This window comes from Alternaria ethzedia, assembly GCF_023757985.1.
Source record: "Alternaria ethzedia strain BMP 0044 chromosome Unknown scaffold_4, whole genome shotgun sequence".
Classification (NCBI taxonomy): Eukaryota; Fungi; Ascomycota; class Dothideomycetes; order Pleosporales; family Pleosporaceae; genus Alternaria; species Alternaria ethzedia.
In genome coordinates, this window is record NW_026056197.1 from 900,498 (window position 1) to 916,988 (window position 16,491).

General features: G+C 52.7%; 6 protein-coding genes across 6 annotated transcripts; 2 read left to right on the forward strand and 4 right to left on the reverse strand.

Annotated features, from left to right (window-relative positions):
* Window positions 1-1,344: 1,344 nt before the first annotated feature.
* CCT4 (T-complex protein 1 subunit delta) lies at window positions 1,345-3,195 on the reverse strand (the record flags this gene model as incomplete). Its single annotated transcript, XM_049374069.1, has 6 exons — window positions 1,345-1,950; window positions 1,998-2,834; window positions 2,882-2,911; window positions 2,964-2,986; window positions 3,042-3,093; window positions 3,142-3,195. The coding sequence occupies 6 exons, from the start codon at window positions 3,193-3,195 to the stop codon at window positions 1,345-1,347; spliced, it is 1,602 nt and encodes a 533-aa protein (XP_049236209.1).
* A 324-nt stretch (window positions 3,196-3,519) lies between these two features.
* Window positions 3,520-4,988, forward strand: RPT1 (26S proteasome regulatory subunit 7; the record flags this gene model as incomplete). Its single annotated transcript, XM_049374070.1, has 4 exons — window positions 3,520-3,614; window positions 3,667-3,781; window positions 3,828-4,828; window positions 4,880-4,988. The coding sequence occupies 4 exons, from the start codon at window positions 3,520-3,522 to the stop codon at window positions 4,986-4,988; spliced, it is 1,320 nt and encodes a 439-aa protein (XP_049236210.1).
* Window positions 4,989-5,370: 382 nt separating this feature from the next.
* On the reverse strand, window positions 5,371-6,519 carry J4E87_002434 (uncharacterized protein; the record flags this gene model as incomplete). The annotated part of the gene is made up of 1 exon (XM_049374071.1): window positions 5,371-6,519. One exon carries the CDS (start codon window positions 6,517-6,519, stop codon window positions 5,371-5,373), a length of 1,149 nt encoding a protein of 382 aa, XP_049236211.1.
* A 790-nt stretch (window positions 6,520-7,309) lies between these two features.
* J4E87_002435 (uncharacterized protein) lies at window positions 7,310-8,351 on the forward strand (the record flags this gene model as incomplete). Its single annotated transcript, XM_049374072.1, has 2 exons — window positions 7,310-8,149; window positions 8,208-8,351. 2 exons carry the CDS (start codon window positions 7,310-7,312, stop codon window positions 8,349-8,351), a joined length of 984 nt encoding a protein of 327 aa, XP_049236212.1.
* A 488-nt stretch (window positions 8,352-8,839) lies between these two features.
* On the reverse strand, window positions 8,840-11,834 carry J4E87_002436 (uncharacterized protein; the record flags this gene model as incomplete). The annotated part of the gene is made up of 2 exons (XM_049374073.1): window positions 8,840-11,330; window positions 11,788-11,834. 2 exons carry the CDS (start codon window positions 11,832-11,834, stop codon window positions 8,840-8,842), a joined length of 2,538 nt encoding a protein of 845 aa, XP_049236213.1.
* Window positions 11,835-13,368: 1,534 nt separating this feature from the next.
* On the reverse strand, window positions 13,369-15,819 carry J4E87_002437 (uncharacterized protein; the record flags this gene model as incomplete). The annotated part of the gene is made up of 1 exon (XM_049374074.1): window positions 13,369-15,819. One exon carries the CDS (start codon window positions 15,817-15,819, stop codon window positions 13,369-13,371), a length of 2,451 nt encoding a protein of 816 aa, XP_049236214.1.
* Between the last annotated feature and the right edge of the window lie 672 nt (window positions 15,820-16,491).

The following is a 16,491-nucleotide window of genomic DNA, read 5'->3' on the forward strand; positions in this document are numbered from 1 at the left end:
CTCCCCCAACTCCACCACCGCATTCCGGTGAAGCTCCACCTGCCCACCCGGCTCTAGATTCCTAATGGGTTCCCTTGCCGAATAAGTCTGACTTACCTGTACGCAGTTCCTGGTACACTAACCCACTAGATGCCGAACCGAACTGCTCCAATCTTCACGGTACGCTACGTTTCAGCTTGCGCTAGATTTTTCTTCACTCCCACAGGGCTCGATCTTGCGTTCGCAGCGGATAGCGCGCGCGTACAGTCAATCGGGTCATGTGTGTGGCGGGGTCTGGATTCATTGAGTGGATTTCTTGGGTCGGTGACGCATATGCGTGAGGTGACGATGTTGTTTACATTGTGTGCTGGGTTTTGCTCGTGTGGCACTGCAGGTCGTTGTTGTGGCGTTGGCTGATCGACGGGAAAAGAAAGTTAGGGAAAAAGGTACGGCATATGCATGTCATTGTCCTGTGATGCGAAAGTGAGAGGAATGCCGTTAGATTGCATACGGCGGCTGGGAGGTGGTGTTTTCCGGGGTTCTTTACTTTTTTTTCGCGCCTTTGTTTATTACGCGCGCGTAGTGTAGCCGGAGTCGGATATAAGATTTATTGAAGGTGCTGATGATGGATGTTCTGCTAGTCAGCATACCTGTGTATGAGTTCCGTGGCCGCAGCTAAAAAGTGATGTTGCTGCAGATACGCTGTCCGTCGGCGTTCCCGAGGTCAGGATTCACATCATGGCTGGGTGATAAGCGGCTACAGCAAGATTACAAAACCGATCGTCTGCTTGCATTGAAACGGTTTTCATGTTGTGATCTTCTGCAATGTTAGGTGCACGACAAAGTCGTTAGGCCAGGGTGCTCGCGTTATCGTGGTGAGGCATCACACACATACACTACTCATGAACACGGCACGGAAACACTGCGTCTACATGCTGACGGCCGGATAACCTATGCGGGCGAAAGATCAGCCCGAAAAGCAATTGCTTCGTCACGCGCGCGGATAGTCGCATTCGCATTTCTCCATTTTCCAAACGAGTCAAGTCGAAAACAGTGCTCATTTCAGGTGCATACCCCAGGATCAAGGTGGTCCGAATTCGGCATCTGGAAGAAGAAAAGTGATCCACGGCTTATCCTTTCTGGACACTTTGCAGAGAACGACGTGTCCCGCTACTGCAGTCCCATGCTCCCCCACGTGCAGGTTTTAATTGCACCGTTCATGCATTGAACGCAATATACGCGTAACCTTCACATGCAATGTCATGACATTCCAAACACTTATTTGGCATCAACAGTTGTTCGAATTTTTTCATTACTCGTGGTATCCTGCGTCTTTCGCTGCCAAGTCAATCCATTTGCAGTTCTTTACCTCGACAAGGCGATGTCGTCAATTCGCAGAATCATCTTGACGGTCTCGGCTGCAAGCTCGATAGCGCTGGTGCTGACCAGCAGTGGCTGCAGTACGTTCTCCTCGCTGATGTCGTTCTTGACACCCCCGCTCTTGATGCTGATACCAGCATTCTTCTGCTCCTGTGCATGCCTATGCCTTAGCTCTGTGACGACCTTGATGCTGTTCAGACCGGCGTTTTCCGCCAATGTTGTCGGAATGACCTCCATGGCATCGGCGAAAGCTTTCCAGCAAATGGATTCAGTGCCGGAGAGCTCACGAGCCTTGAGTGACAGCTGATGCGCAATCTCAATCTCCGGGGCACCGCCACCAGCAAGTAGCGCCTTCTTCTTGACCAACGAGCGGATGGCGCAGTGAGCGTCGTGTAGAGATCTCTCGGTCTCATCCAGAATGAGGTTGTTAGCACCGCGGCAGACGATGGAGACAGTGTTGGCTGCTGACTTGACACCCGAAACCTTGACGTATCGTGCGCCTGATGCCTGTACCTCCTCGACAAGGTCTGCCGAACCAAGTTTGTCTTCTGTGAATGAGTCGATATCGGCAATAGGCTTGCAGCCAGTGCTCTACTGTGCATTAGCTTCGTTACATGTGAATCACTTCTCTTACGCACCTTGCAAATGAACTCAATCTCGTCACGCTCAATGTCCTTGATGACCAGGATCTTCAGCTTAGACAAGAAGTGCAGACTGAGGTCGTTGACTGCGTCTCGGAGGATAGACTTTTGGATGAAGAGAACGTTGCACTTGGCTTTCTGAATCTTCTTGACCATGTTCAGCAGGTATGTTCGCTCCTCCTTGAGGATCTTGTCCATTTGCCTGTAGTCGTTGACGACAATCTGGTTTTCCATGTCCGGCTTCGGTGGGCTCAACTGGAACTGAATGAGACCTATCCGTGCCTTCTCCTTCAATGTGGGACCACCGGCGCTCTTGACTACGGGCTGGTTGAGAACCAGTCCGTCGATCATCTCGCTGTCTTCGATGGTACCGCCTGACTTCTTGATCATGCGGATGTTCTTCAAGTCCACATTGTCGGCGGTCTTGGGGTCGATGACCTTGAGGACTGAATCTACAGCCATGATGGGTAGCTTGGGCTCCTGAGCGACGATCTTGGAAGAGAGTGCGGTCGTGGCGGTCTTGAGGAGCGTTTGCCTATCCGTGAGCGAGATGGGGATGGCCATCTCGGTCAATATCGATATCGCCTCCTGCGCTGCCCGTTGGAAAGCCTCTGATATGACTGTGGGGTGGATGCCCTTGCCCAATAACCTCTCAGCAGCGCCCAACAGACTTCCAGCAATGACTACGACCGACGTTGTACCATCTCCAGCTTCGATATCTTGGGCGTGTGCGAGGTCGACGAGCATCTTCGCGGAGGGATGCATAACGCTCATCTGGTTCAACATGGTGGCTCCGTCGTTTGTGATGATGGTCTGGCCTTTGCTGGTTTGGATCTGGACAAGTCAGCTATGATGGCTAGCGGTTTGCGCCTGGCTCGTACCATCTTGTCCATGCCCTTTGGTCCCAAGGACTGCCAAAAAGTTAGTATTCATCTCTTCCCCGCACCTCGTGGTGGGACATACAGTTCGGATCGCATCTGCCACAGCTGCACAATTTGAGTTAGCGAAATGCTCCTAAAAGAGAAAGAGTAGGTTCTGTACCTCTTGCGGCAATGATGTTAGCGCTGCGAACAGCTCTGGGCTTCTCCTTGTCCTGGGCCAATGTCAGTCAATGTTTTCAGAGCTTAGTGACGAAGCGCACCTTGAAGGCAGTGTTACCGCCACCGGTACCGCCATTTGCAACTTGAGCGGCCATCTTTCAGTATACAGGAGGAACAAAGCTAAAAGAGGGGTATCGTGGGAGTTTGGCGGGGAAGTTGTGGTGCCTGGACGCGAACTGACAATATTTCGAGAACGCGATAGACGTAGCGCACGGCCAATCCCCAAGCTCCGACTCGCCGGGCCATTGCCGCATCACAGCTACACCTTCACCCAGTCCACAACAACCAACCCCATACACTCGCCGCGCCGCCGCATCTACTCCCACTGTCGCTCCTACCCGGACACATCCACAACTCGACTGCACGCATAGCCCGAATCCTATCTCGGCCACACGACAGTCGCCGCCCACTCCGCAAGCATGCCTTCAGCCACAGGCCAGTCCTGGGAGAAGTACCAGAAGAACTTCGCCGACGACGAGGTTGAGGAGAAGAAGATCACACCTCTGACCGATGAGTAAGAGGCGATAGGTCACGTTCAAAGCGGGCATGGGCTAATGGCATCACAGGGACATCCAGGTGTTGAAGACATATGGCGCGGCACCCTATGGCGCCGAACTCAAGAAGCTCGAGAAGGAGATCAAGGACAAGCAGCAGACGATAAACGAGAAGATTGGTGTCAAAGTACAAACTCCTTCACCCTTCGTCCATGCTCGACTAACGCCTCCAGGAATCAGATACCGGACTCGCACCTCCACATCTCTGGGATATCGCCGCCGACCGCCAACGAATGCAAGAAGAGCAACCCCTCCAGGTCGCGCGATGCACCAAGATAATACAAGACGAGAAGGATTCGGAGAAGAGCAAATATGTCATCAACGTCAAGCAAATCGCCAAGTTCGTCGTCAACCTCGGAGAGCGCGTCTCACCCACCGACATCGAGGAGGGCATGCGCGTGGGTGTTGACCGCAACAAGTACCAGATCCTGCTTCCCCTTCCGCCAAAGATCGACCCTTCAGTTACCATGATGACGGTTGAGGACAAGCCCGATGTCACATACGGAGATGTTGGAGGTTGCAAAGAGCAGATTGAGAAGCTACGAGAGGTCGTCGAGATGCCCCTACTATCACCAGAGCGCTTCGTCAACCTGGGTATCGACCCTCCGAAGGGTGCTCTTCTCTACGGCCCTCCAGGAACCGGAAAGACCCTTTGCGCCCGAGCTGTTGCCAACCGAACCGACGCCACCTTCATTCGAGTTATCGGTTCAGAGCTTGTCCAGAAATACGTCGGAGAGGGAGCCAGGATGGTGCGCGAGCTGTTTGAGATGGCACGAACAAAGAAGGCGTGTATTATCTTCTTCGACGAAATCGATGCTGTCGGTGGCGCTCGTTTCGATGACGGTGCTGGAGGCGACAACGAAGTACAGCGTACCATGTTGGAGCTTATCACACAACTGGACGGTTTTGATGCTCGCGGTAACATCAAGGTCATGTTCGCGACCAACAGGCCTTCGACTCTGGACCCAGCCCTCATGCGTCCTGGCCGTATCGACCGAAAGATCGAGTTCTCGCTACCAGACATGGAAGGCCGTGCCAACATTCTCCGTATTCACGCCAAGAGCATGAGTGTAGAGCGCGACATCCGTTGGGAGCTCATCTCTCGTCTCTGCCCCAACAGCACAGGTGCGGAGCTGAGGAGTGTAGCTACAGAAGCGGGCATGTTCGCAATCAGGTAACCACTGTCCGAAGTGCATGTGAGACATTTACTGACTTGTATTTCTAGGGCTCGAAGGAAGGTTGCCACCGAGAAGGATTTCCTGGCTGCTGTGGACAAGGTCATCAAGGGCAACCTCAAGTTCAACTCGACCGCTACCTACATGCAGTACAACTAGACGGCGCCACGTGCGTTGCGTTGAAAGTAGCTTATGTATTTACATTAGAAGGCAGCACTGGTTTTGTATGAGTACTAACGATAGTGCTTTTCTTCCACTTAGATGGATAGGACATAATGCATTATTCGAATCATTCTGTTCTCTACAGTGAAGTCTTGACCAAGCATAACCCAGTCGATATGGTTTGTGATAGATATAAGTCTCGTACATGTCGCATTACTCGTCTAATTAATCAAACGACTTGTTGGATACACATCAACCTAGGTAAAACCTAAACACCCTAGAGCCTACATTGACGTTAGCTCACCTACTTTGCATGTTCTCATCTTGATGTAGTCTGCAGACCTGTTCGGGCTTTTTCTTGTATGAGGTGAATATGCCATTAAACTACGACTGTCCCGCCAATATCGCACAAATCAACATCAACACCCCACTTCAACCCACTTGCCTCAGCACCCTTCCGCCATCTTTCAGGCGGCTCAGTAACCGGTTCGTAACTAGCCGAGTAGGCACCACGGAAGGTACCAAAGTGCATGCCTATACTCTTCTTACTCCTCACATCCCTATGTATAGCCAAAGAATCCTCAGGACTAGAATGCTGACCAGACAAGACAGACCTCGGCTTGAAGCAACCCACAGGCACAAGTGCCAGATCAAAAGGTCCGTATAACTCGCCGATTTCTTTGAAAGCCGGACAAGGCGGGTGTGGCGCGTCGTGGTGTGAAAATTGGTCGTCGGAAAGAACGTGGCAGTATCCTGTGTCTCCCGCGAAGAAAAGCTTCTTGCCAGAGGAAGACGGTTCCTTGACGATCCAACTACACCACAGTGTGCCGTCGAAGTTCCAAGGCGTGCGTCCAGATCGATGTTGCGCAGGCGTGCATATCAACTCTACGCCTCCAGCACCCTTTTTGAACACAGTTATGCCACCCCACCAGTCCATTTCTTCGATTTGATCCGCCTTGATGCCTGCGCCCAACCCCGTCAGAACAGACTTGACGCCTAATCCGCAGAAGAAGCGCAAGTCGCCGCCTTGTTTCGCATTCAGCTTCTTCAGCGTGTCCGAGTCGAGGTGGTCGTAGTGGTCGTGGCTGATGCATACAGCGTCGATTTCAGGGAGCTCGTCAATGGTGCATGGTGGAGGTGTGAAGCGCACAGGACCGACCATGCCATAAGGTCCTACGCGCTCACTCCATACGGGGTCAAGGAGGATGCGCATTCCGCGTTCGTTTCCCTCTGAAGCTGTTGTTTCGATCAGGAAACTCGCGTGTCCTATCCATGTTGCCTTTAACCCGTTCTGCGCATTGCTGAAGTCGGGCTTGCGCACGTCGACCAGGCCTAATCGATCGGCGGGAATGGGGACGAAGTTCTTGGGTGTGCTGAACCGCGTTCGGACGGCAGCAATTATGCCGTCGTTCTTATACGAGGGCCATGGGTTCTTGAAGCTTGTGGGTGGCTTGCCGATGTGATGGGCCGTCGTGTATGTGTCTGGCTTGTGCGGGGGTAGCGGCGTTATGGAGGATGAAGGAGGCATTCTCGGTGTTTGGTAGTGCCTAAAAAACAGCGCGAGGATGCAAAGGGCTTGATGTGGGCGCGCATGGCTGGTTGTCGTGTAGATGGGACTATGACGACGAATGGCGGGTGTGGAGGCGGCGATAGGCAGCGCTCGTCGGAGGCCACGTTCGTCCGGTCCACCGTTGGAGGCGCGTTTGGGATTCGAGGGTCGCGTAGGGCTAGGAAACCTTCGAGACGTTCATCGATGACTTCACTGCCCTTGAAGCAATGTCGATGCAGTTGTTGAGTTTGTGCGTCTGGTCGTGGAGCGTCATCGAGCAGGTCCGACCCAGATAGACCCTGTCACCTATCGAGCAACCCACGTTCTGCCCCAGCCATCCTTCGCGACGTAATCCCCAACTCTTTTTGCACAGAGAGTCAAAGCCGTAATTGTGGCTGATCCTACCCACCAATCTCACATCCCAACGCGCATCTCCAACATCATGGCCTCGGAGACAGCTCAAGGGTACAAGCACCAAGGCGCGGCTTGCGTAGCCTTGTTCTCTTATCATCCAATAGGACCGACACGTGAGCCGTCTAGTTTACATGCAGGTACTGTTCGTCTTTCGCTCATCGCCGCCGCCGGAGCTCTAACCAGGAGTCTGGAAGATGTACCTTCTACATCTGGTAAGCACCGACTGGGGCCGCAGCGGCCTGGGTACGCCGTGGCCAAAATTTTGTGAGCTTTATAGATGTCGGCTTCCCAGCGTTGTTGAACTCGTAGTATACCTTTGCGTCAATCAATCTTTTATCTTTACAGTCAAGGCAAGATGAAGGGTACCTTTTCCAAAGCCGGCACTGCGGCTCTACTGGCCACAACGGCAAACGCACAACTCTATCCCAACCAGAGCCCGTTAAATCACACCTGTCAGTTACAAGAACCACTTCTGTCGTGCCCATCGCAAGATCCCTCCAAGGTAGACTCCTGCTGCGTCGAGACATTCGGTGGACTTGTTCTGAGCACTCAATTCTGGAACACATACACCGGCCGCGAGTCTGAAGGCCAGCTTCTCCCTACCGACACATGGACGCTCCACGGCCTCTGGCCCGACTTCTGTAACGGTAGCTACACACAATACTGCGACCTGAGCCGTCAATACGACCCCATTCCGGGACCGAACACCACGAACGGTCTACCAAACGGCACATTCGTCCCACCCTACAACGGCTCCAACATCGGCACCTTCCTCGAGCCATTTGGCCGTTACGACCTCTTGGAGTACATGAATACCTACTGGATCGCATGGCAACAAGACAACCCCGGCTTCTGGGGCCACGAGTTCTCCAAGCACGCCACCTGCTTCTCTACCTTCAACGTCCCTTGCTACGGCCCGCAGTACCGCGAGCACGAGGACGTTGTTGACTTCTTCGAGACGGCTGTCAAGTACTACAAGAGATTCCCCACCTTCGACTGGCTGGCTGCTGAGGGCATCACACCCTCCAACTCAACCACGTACTCGTACTCTGATCTTGTAGATGTTCTGTACGAGCAGCATGGTGGTATTCCTTTCTTGGGTTGCTCGGGACCCAGGTTCAATGCTACTGATGCTGGGAAGAACTCGACGGATAGAGGCTACACTATCTTGAGCGAGGTTTGGTACTACGAGCACGTAAGTATCCGCTAAGTGTGCCCAGTATGCGAATAGATAGGTGCTAACATGCGATTAGGTCTACGGCCGCCCTCAGGAAGGCAATGCCATCCCCGTTAATGCTTCTGCTACCTACCTCACCAACTGCGCCACTTCCGAGGGCGCAATTCACTACCCGGAAAGGACCAATGGGTCGGAGAAGGCTCCCACTGTCCCGTTTTAGGAAGACATAGTCGGGTTTGGTGTATTGTAATGATCAATATCAATCACTTCGTGAACGCAAACGAAGTTGCTCTTCACATCCACATTATTCACGGAATTACTGAAAACCCTAGAGCCTACATTAACATCACAAGATGTAAAGTATGCAATCTAACGTTAACGTACAGCCTACGTTAATATAGAAAGACGCAAAGTACATAACCTAACGTTAAGGTAGGGCCTACATTAACATAGCAAGATACAAAGTATGTAATATAACGTTAACGTAGGGCCTACATTAATACAGAAAGATGCAAAGTGTGTAATCTAACGTTGATGTAGGCTCTAGGGGTCACTGAAAGTCAAGTGAATCAACGCAGAAGTATGAAATTCCTTCGTATCAACTGACACTATTGATAGTCTACCCAGTACTAATACAAAACAAAGAATTTACTTGTTCTTTACCCGCACAAACTTTTGCACCCCAGTCTTAGGATCGAATCTGCTCTCCTAGTTGAATTTACGCGGTTTTCCAGCTACCTCATCTTCCGGACTAGTCTGCGAGGCAGCTCTTGTGCCGCGTTCTTCCTGCATATTCGTATCCTGAGTCTGGTCTTCGGGATCTAAGCCGCCTTCCTCGGGCGTCTGTCGCTCGTCGTCTGCGTGATCTTCCCCTGTATCCATGTCGACGTCTGTTTCCTGCACCCGTGGACTCTGTGTTTCGGAGATTCGGTTCCGCTCAACCTGCTCCCTCTTGATCTGGACTGCCGCCTTTGTTGCTGGGGCGTGGTTCTGCGACCGTGGGTGGACGGTGTGATCGGTGTTTTCTTCAAAGACTTGACGAGTGTAGTCTTGTTGTTTCCGTGCTGCGTCAACACCAGCGGGAAACATCTTGCCCATTATCGCGTTGTGCTTATCGCTGGCGCTTGGGTCCGCTGCGTACCCGCTTGGACTCGGCGTGTCCGGTGCATTGGTTGAGGCCGCATATTGGTGATTGGTGGGCGTGAAGCCAGTGGGTGAGTGACTTGCTTCGCCTTCGTTGCGTGAATGCACCTTGCGGAGGTTAGCTGCTGAGGATTGTGAGCGCATGTCTGGGCGGCCGTCTTTGCGAATCAAGACTCCATCTGCATTCCTAATAGGTTTGGTGCGTGTCTTTTTTGCCGACCCAAACATATCGCCTGGCGATCCGAAGCTCATAGCAGCTGTCACACCTTGTAGACCTAGACTGCTAGCACGATCGCTGGTTGGGTAACCGCCACGACCACCCCCACCGCCACTGCCTCGCCGCGCAATGCCCCCTCGTCCTGGCTGCGCGACGTGTTGGTAGTATCCGGACGGACTGATCTGAGAATCGGGAACACCTTGCCAATCAGGCCTTTCCCAATCAGGGGTTCCGAGTGTACCGTGGGCTGGCATACTCTTCCTAACTCTGCCACCTCGACTTCCAGGACCCCCACCCCGACGCCCACGCGGTCGATGCTCGATCATACGCTGGGACTCGGGTTGCCAGCTGGCGTCTGAAGGGCCATCTTGTGTGGCGTAAGGGACGTAGGAAGACTGTTGCGATTGCGATCCGAGAACAGATTCAGGTACAGTTTGTTGGGACGGTATCGTGGGCGTTTGGAAGCGATGGTCTGTCATGGGAGTTTGTTGCGAGGCTGTGTAACCTGAAGGACCACCATCAACAAGCCTCTGCCTCTTGGGCGAACCGGGTGCTTGAGTGTTGGCCTCCTGTGGATTCTCAACGCCGTTCTGATGTGTTCGTTTCACTCCCGCGTTGATGGTGGCCCATCCGCCAGCCTGACTTCCAGTGGGACCGACGCTCGTGGGATTCGGCGCGTTCATAGGTGTCGCCGTGGTGGAAGGAGCGGCGAACGACGATTGCTGTGGCTGGCCATTGGTTACCGGTTGGGGTGCTCCATTGCTCGGCGTCATCGTTGGTGTACTCTGATGCGAGTGAGGTGGGCGTGCCATTGATGCTTGCGGAGCTTGATACGTATATGGTGGTGCTTGTGAGGGCTCAGGTCCGGCGCGCTCTTCCAGTCGATAGATTTTCCCCTTCATGATCTCGATAGTAGTACTGAGAAGGTCTACATCACTCGCCTTATGCGACAAAACATTCATCTGCTGCGCCATTTGCTCTAATGCTGCATTCTGCGCCGCGAAAGATGGAGCGGCATGGGGCGTAGCCGAAGCTCCTGATTGCCTCTCCATCCTCATCGTATATAACTCACGATTGATGTTTTGCATGGCAAGGTGCATGCCTTGCATCTCACTTTGTAATCTCTCGGCCAGCGCTTCCACCTTTTTGATATGCTCATTTTGCTGAAGAAACTTGAACTGGTATTCCTGACGCAGTGCCTCTGCTGTTTGGTCCATCTTCTCCTGGTGAAGCCTAATGTCGCGGGTATGCGCAGCTAAGGCGCCACTGTTGTGGGACATTTGCGTCTGTATACGCGCCATAGCGTCTATGCTAACGTCTTCTGGCGAACGAGGATAGTGATGGCCGTTGGTCTGAGGGACCATTGTTGGCACCTCAGGTGGACCGCTCATTGACTCAACGCCAGGACCTTGGTGAGACTTAGGAGGTTCTTGATGATAGGGAGCATTTGACTGCGGTGCAGTGCTCAGCGCGTCTTGAGCAAAAGCATGTGGGGAGTTCCGTATCGAAGACTGCATCGATGATGGTGCTGGTAACGACGGTGTGTTGTCTCCGACAGAGTGCAACGACTGCTGCTGCTGTTGTAAATTACGGTCTTGGGATGGCTCGTACCGCCCGCGAGTGTGATCTGGGTGATCTACAGATGGCGCACGCGAGTCAATCTCCATAGCTTCAGCCGAGGACGCTTTTGGTGTTGCTCTCGACGAGGGAGGACTTGGGGTGTCTTCGTTCGCTAGTAGGTCTTGCGAGGCATCCACTTCAGGCTCGACTACAATGGTATGATTTGGTGCTGTCTCGCATTGCAGTTCTATGCGACCCAGCTTGAAGAAATCTCGACCGCTGTCACAGGTCAGCCATCATGCAAGGACTTGAAAGGCCATTGGAGAAGTTCCTTACCGAAAGGATCCCTTTCCTGCAGGTGCGGTGACAACGGTGAATCCGATAGCTGTCTTTACGCAAGCCGGATCTGGGCACGATAAAGGCTGAATGGTACTGGTGTTGAGTTAGTCCCAAGATCGCTGTGCGAACAAAATGATAGCAATAAGGAATGCGGGACGTAAAATGCGGGCGTACACGTCTAATAGATGTTAATCTATAGTGTGGAAAGATTTGGTGCAGGCTAGCGTCGGTGCGTCTAGAGGAAGAAACTTAAAATACCATGTAACCATCGGCAGCCGGGATACGCCAACTTGTGTGTTGGGGTTTGTTGATAGCCAGCCAAGGCTATAAGAGGGAAAGGTGCGACAAACAATTGTAAAGGGAGAAGGAACCAATGCCATGTCTGGGTTCAGCTTACCATCCTGCTAATTCGGTGCCTTTTGACGCCGCTTTTAGTTTGCCCATGGGCTGTAAGGTAGAACTGTAAGAGCCGAGCATGGCGGGAACGAAGTAGCTGCCGGTGACCTTGTACCAGGAGTTATAGAAATCTCCAATGCACTTCTGACAATTCTTGCAGTATGCTTTAGTTGCACGGTTGGTGGGCGGGGAAGGTGGAGAGGCCTCATCAGCACTCTCCACAACCTCTGGTGGTGATGGCTGAAGTTCATGTGTATTCATGTCTGACTCCACCTCGCCAATTCCGGATCGCCTGGAGCCCGCCATTGATGCAGCCCATTGACACAACAGTGCCTAGGCGATAGCTGCAAGTGAGCGGAGAGGCTGCACGAAAAGTGCTAGATAGCAACAAATAAAAGTTGGATGAAAGAGGGTGGGCCTAAGCAAGCTGAACTACCGGTCTCGGGTACGCGACGACGCGTCTCAGTCCAGGATAGCGTTTCAGCAAGCGCAGTGAGATTGGAAGCGAAGAGGAAAAAATGGTAGGCCCCAACAAGAATAGGCGGTTGCGGCGGAGACTGGAAGGAACCCTGAAAGACGAGAGCTAATTCAGAGGAGGGAAAGGGCAAGTGAAATAATTAGCAGGAGTTATTCCATGATTAGCCATGCATGAGTCCGAGTGGGGTTAGCGCGCCTCGCTATCAATTTAGATGCGCTCTATTGCGAAAAAGCCCTGAAGCCGTCTCGTGTCGCAAGCGCAACACGCTAGCTGTTCCATCTCGCGCAACAGCCAGATCTCTTCAGCTGTAATTTCGTCCGTCTATCGAATGCGAGCAGTTGCCTACCGTCCGAGGTACGCATGTGTCGACGTGCACAGGTATGAACTCGTGTCACAGCATCCCAACACCTGATCGGTAGTCACTGTCGTTATGGGGCAGTTTACTCATCCCGGGACCAAGCGCCGGCTATCTTTATTACCATCAGATTGCGACGATTACAGGTTGCCAAGTTTGATCCGCGACATGGGCCAATTAGCATAACATGTCGATGCAGGATGATAGCTATATGTCCGAATTTACATTTGCAGCTATATCTGGGCCAGACTACTCGTTTCTGGCCTTTATCCATGCCATTTTCCATGTCGTCGTCAGCAGCATTGTCCCAACTGGTACCCGCCTCCCATCATGACGGAATGATCGTCGCTGAGGACACTGCTGTACCGTGGCAGCGATCTCACACAGGCAAAGATGGGATTGTGGTTTTACAGAGTTGAATTTGCGCAATCTTCGCCCACTGTGAGGCGGCGAAAAGCTTTGCGCTAATTTAACTCCAAGTAAGGGGAAAGTGGACAGGGATGTTGATTGATGTCATGCAGTACTTGTGCCCTTGGCACGATAGTTATTCGCGTTTAATCCTTTCTACCGATAATTGCAAAACACAACGCATGTTCTAGAAAGCATTCAGCCTCTCAGCCTATGCATCCCGATTATCCGTTCATACGCCACGGCCGAGACTGTCTGTCAAGCGATATGCGCTTGGACACCATGTACCACGACACGTTGCGCTTTGCACGTAGCACGCGCGAGGTACGAATACTCGTACTTTACTTGACAACAATAAAGCCAACGCCGTTGCGAGCCTCTTGACAGGCTTTAGAGAGAGCCTGCACCTCCGTATCCGTCCATTTGACGCTGAGGTTGTCCCAATTCTTGGTAGCGTATTCACGGCGATACTGCTGTTGCATTGCTTGCAAGCGACGGATTTCTCGAGGGTCGCCTGTCCCACTGTACACAATAAAGGCCGTGCAGCGTGGCAAAGCGTCGTATATCTGCCCGATACGTTCAATGGTCTTGGAGACGGCATCGCCGAGCTCAGGTCCGTGAACCTCAACATCTGTATCCTCGCCGTCCTTCAGAAGACCCAGTCGTTGCAAGGCATTCTGTCGAATGAGCTCGACGTCGGCCGTCTTGGCGTCGTCCCACCAGCCTCTTGCAAGCTCCAACTCGCGCAAACGTCCCCAGACAAAGTCGATCTTGTCAGTAGTGCCATCCTTGCCTTCAGCTTGACCCTTTACTGTACGCTCAATAGCTTCCACTACTTCCTCATCGGTCTTGCAGCCTATGGAGACTCGAGCTTGGCCACCGTGACCTCTGTTCGGGTCGCCCCAGTCGATGACAGCTCCTGCACGATGCACTTCGTTTGATTTTGGTCGTACAGAACGATCCATTCTCTTGAAAATAGACTCCGCGTTTGTGTCGCCCGACCCCCAGCGCGGGCCCTTTTCACACTTTTGTTTGACTAGATCGAGACATGTCCGAGCATCTTCCACACTGTCGTGACCTGCTGAGCCCTTTTGCACTTCGCGCTTGAGATATTTCTGCGCAAGCCACTTCAGCGACTGCTTGTATGGTGGCCCACGAGGGTGCGGGTAGAGGATACCAGTGTCGATGATGAAGGGGTGGGTCAACTTGAGTGCGTTGAGATCAGAGTTTAGCGAGTGTCCCACAAGGATTGTACGCGGTGTGATGAGTTCCAATAGCTCCTTCTGTATGTCCGCTAGAGTAGTTGTGACGTCTTGGAGCATGGCCGCTGTAATACCGGACCATTGGGTCAGGTAGTCCTTGATGGCGACATCCGGCTTGACAAGCTTGTCGAGGGCCGTAGTGCCGTCCCAGTTCAATAGACTGATGCGAGTGAGTACAAGCTGGTCATTCTCAGCTTTGCACATCTCACAGTCTACGGATATAATGTGTCTTCCAGCAGTCAGACTGCCTTGTTCAATCTCCATCTCGGGTACTTCTGCATCTTCCAAGGTAGCGACATTGGTGTCGACCCAACCGTCATCAGCACTCTGATGGGCAAGCTTCCTTCTCTCGTTATTGGCCTCCTTGGATTCCGAAGTGGTGAACATCGCTGGATGTAGCACGTATTCGTTCTCTTGCTGTTCCATTAGACTGGCGATGTATTCGGTGATGCGTGTGCGCTTGTTTTCCCAGTTCTTCGAGTTCTGCGGCAAAGGGCCTTTGTGGTTCCCCGTCTTCTTCATCTGCTTCTCTTCTTGCGTCTTGGGTATTTGTGAGGTTAGCATCGTATGAATGGGCGAATGCACCCTCATATATTGGTTGTTGCGATGTTCGCCTATAGCCTTGATGGGCCAGACATGCTCAAAGATTTCAGCGAGGGGTTTCAGCGATGCAGGTAGTTTTTCGGCCTTGAGACTAGCCGGATAAAAGTCATCACGCGAAATGTTTAACCGCTTGGGCTTTGCTGCCTGTGCATCCTTTACAGCCTTTGCAGCCGTGAGCGCAGCATCAGTCTGCGCATCTGTTGTCTCTGCTCCAACAGAAGGGTTCGACTGAGGCGCGGCGTCTAGAGCAACATCGCCGTTGAACATACCCAGGTCCAATCCCGGAACCATAAGCATGACGACCTGTTGGATATTGGCACGACTGCGTACAGAAACCCACTGCGGCGCATTACCGTCAGCAAGCAAGTACAGTACCAGTGACTGGAGGTCTGTGATCTTCACGTGCGAGTTCAGGCGGGCATGATGCGAATGCTCAATGGCTGGGTAGCTCCTCTGCAGCTTGCGCTCTTTCCTGCGCTCCTCCCTGGTCATGTTCTCGCTTGACTGCTCAGAGCCAGCTTTGTATGTGACGAAAGGGTTGTCGGTGGAGGAAAGGCGATTTCCTAGTTGGGCGTCTTTGCCTGCGAATGGGTTGTCGGGAGTTGCATCTTGCTGCGGCGGTGGCGATCGTGCCTTGCGCTTGCCCTGCCCATCTGTGTCGCGCGAATGGCCAGGACTGCGAGCTGGCGAAGGCGAGTTTGAGGCGCGGCGCCCGTTGTGCTCAGAGTGCGATCCGCGTTCCTTCCGTCTCCTTTTCGAGCCGCTGACTACTGTCCAGCCCTCTTCGTCTCCGTTAGTCGTGGTGGTTGCCGCATTGTCGGATTGCGCTTCGCCGCGCATGTGCGCCAGTGTCGCACCGAGTCCCATATCGGCAGGAGGTGGCTCGTCGCGAGCGCCGCGCTTTCGTTTGGCCATATCAGAGCTCATGCGACCCGCGTGAGTCGATTTGGTGGGCGCGAGGTGTTGTTGTGGAGAAGCTCAAGAAAATGTTCGGGGTTCCGGCGCATGGGTACGCGCTAGCCATGGCCCACAGACATCCACTACTCTTGTCTCTGTATTCATTTCACTTCGCAACACGCAATAAATTCTTTATTCTACAATGAGGTTCGCGTTCCGATATCGAAGAACCCAGTCTTCATAGTCTTCGTCGTCTTTGTGGTCTTCGCTGCATAGTTCACTATATACATACCCGCCGACGTCATATCGTCACAGCTGCGCTCATGCATGAACCAAGTGAAAACATCACGAGGAGATGCATTCAGACCAATTCTACAATGTGGGGCTGCTTAAGAGCCTATCATGGAGAAACCATCGCAAGAAGCAATAGATTGTCGCTTCCGGACACACAGCTAGACTGAAACCGGAAACTCAGCAGTGGAGTATATGTCGAGTTTCTTGAGCAATATACGAATCGCGGAGAGGGTGAACGGTGAAGTGAATCCAAGAGTAGATATTCGAGTGATGAAAGTGATGCGATCTCATGCCGGCTCCGCGCATACCATGACACTCCTTCTTTCAACTGCACAAGACCTTTTCCTTAGACTCTACCTCACCGCCGAACCTCTGTCTACATCTGCATCTATTTCAGCGCAATCCTAC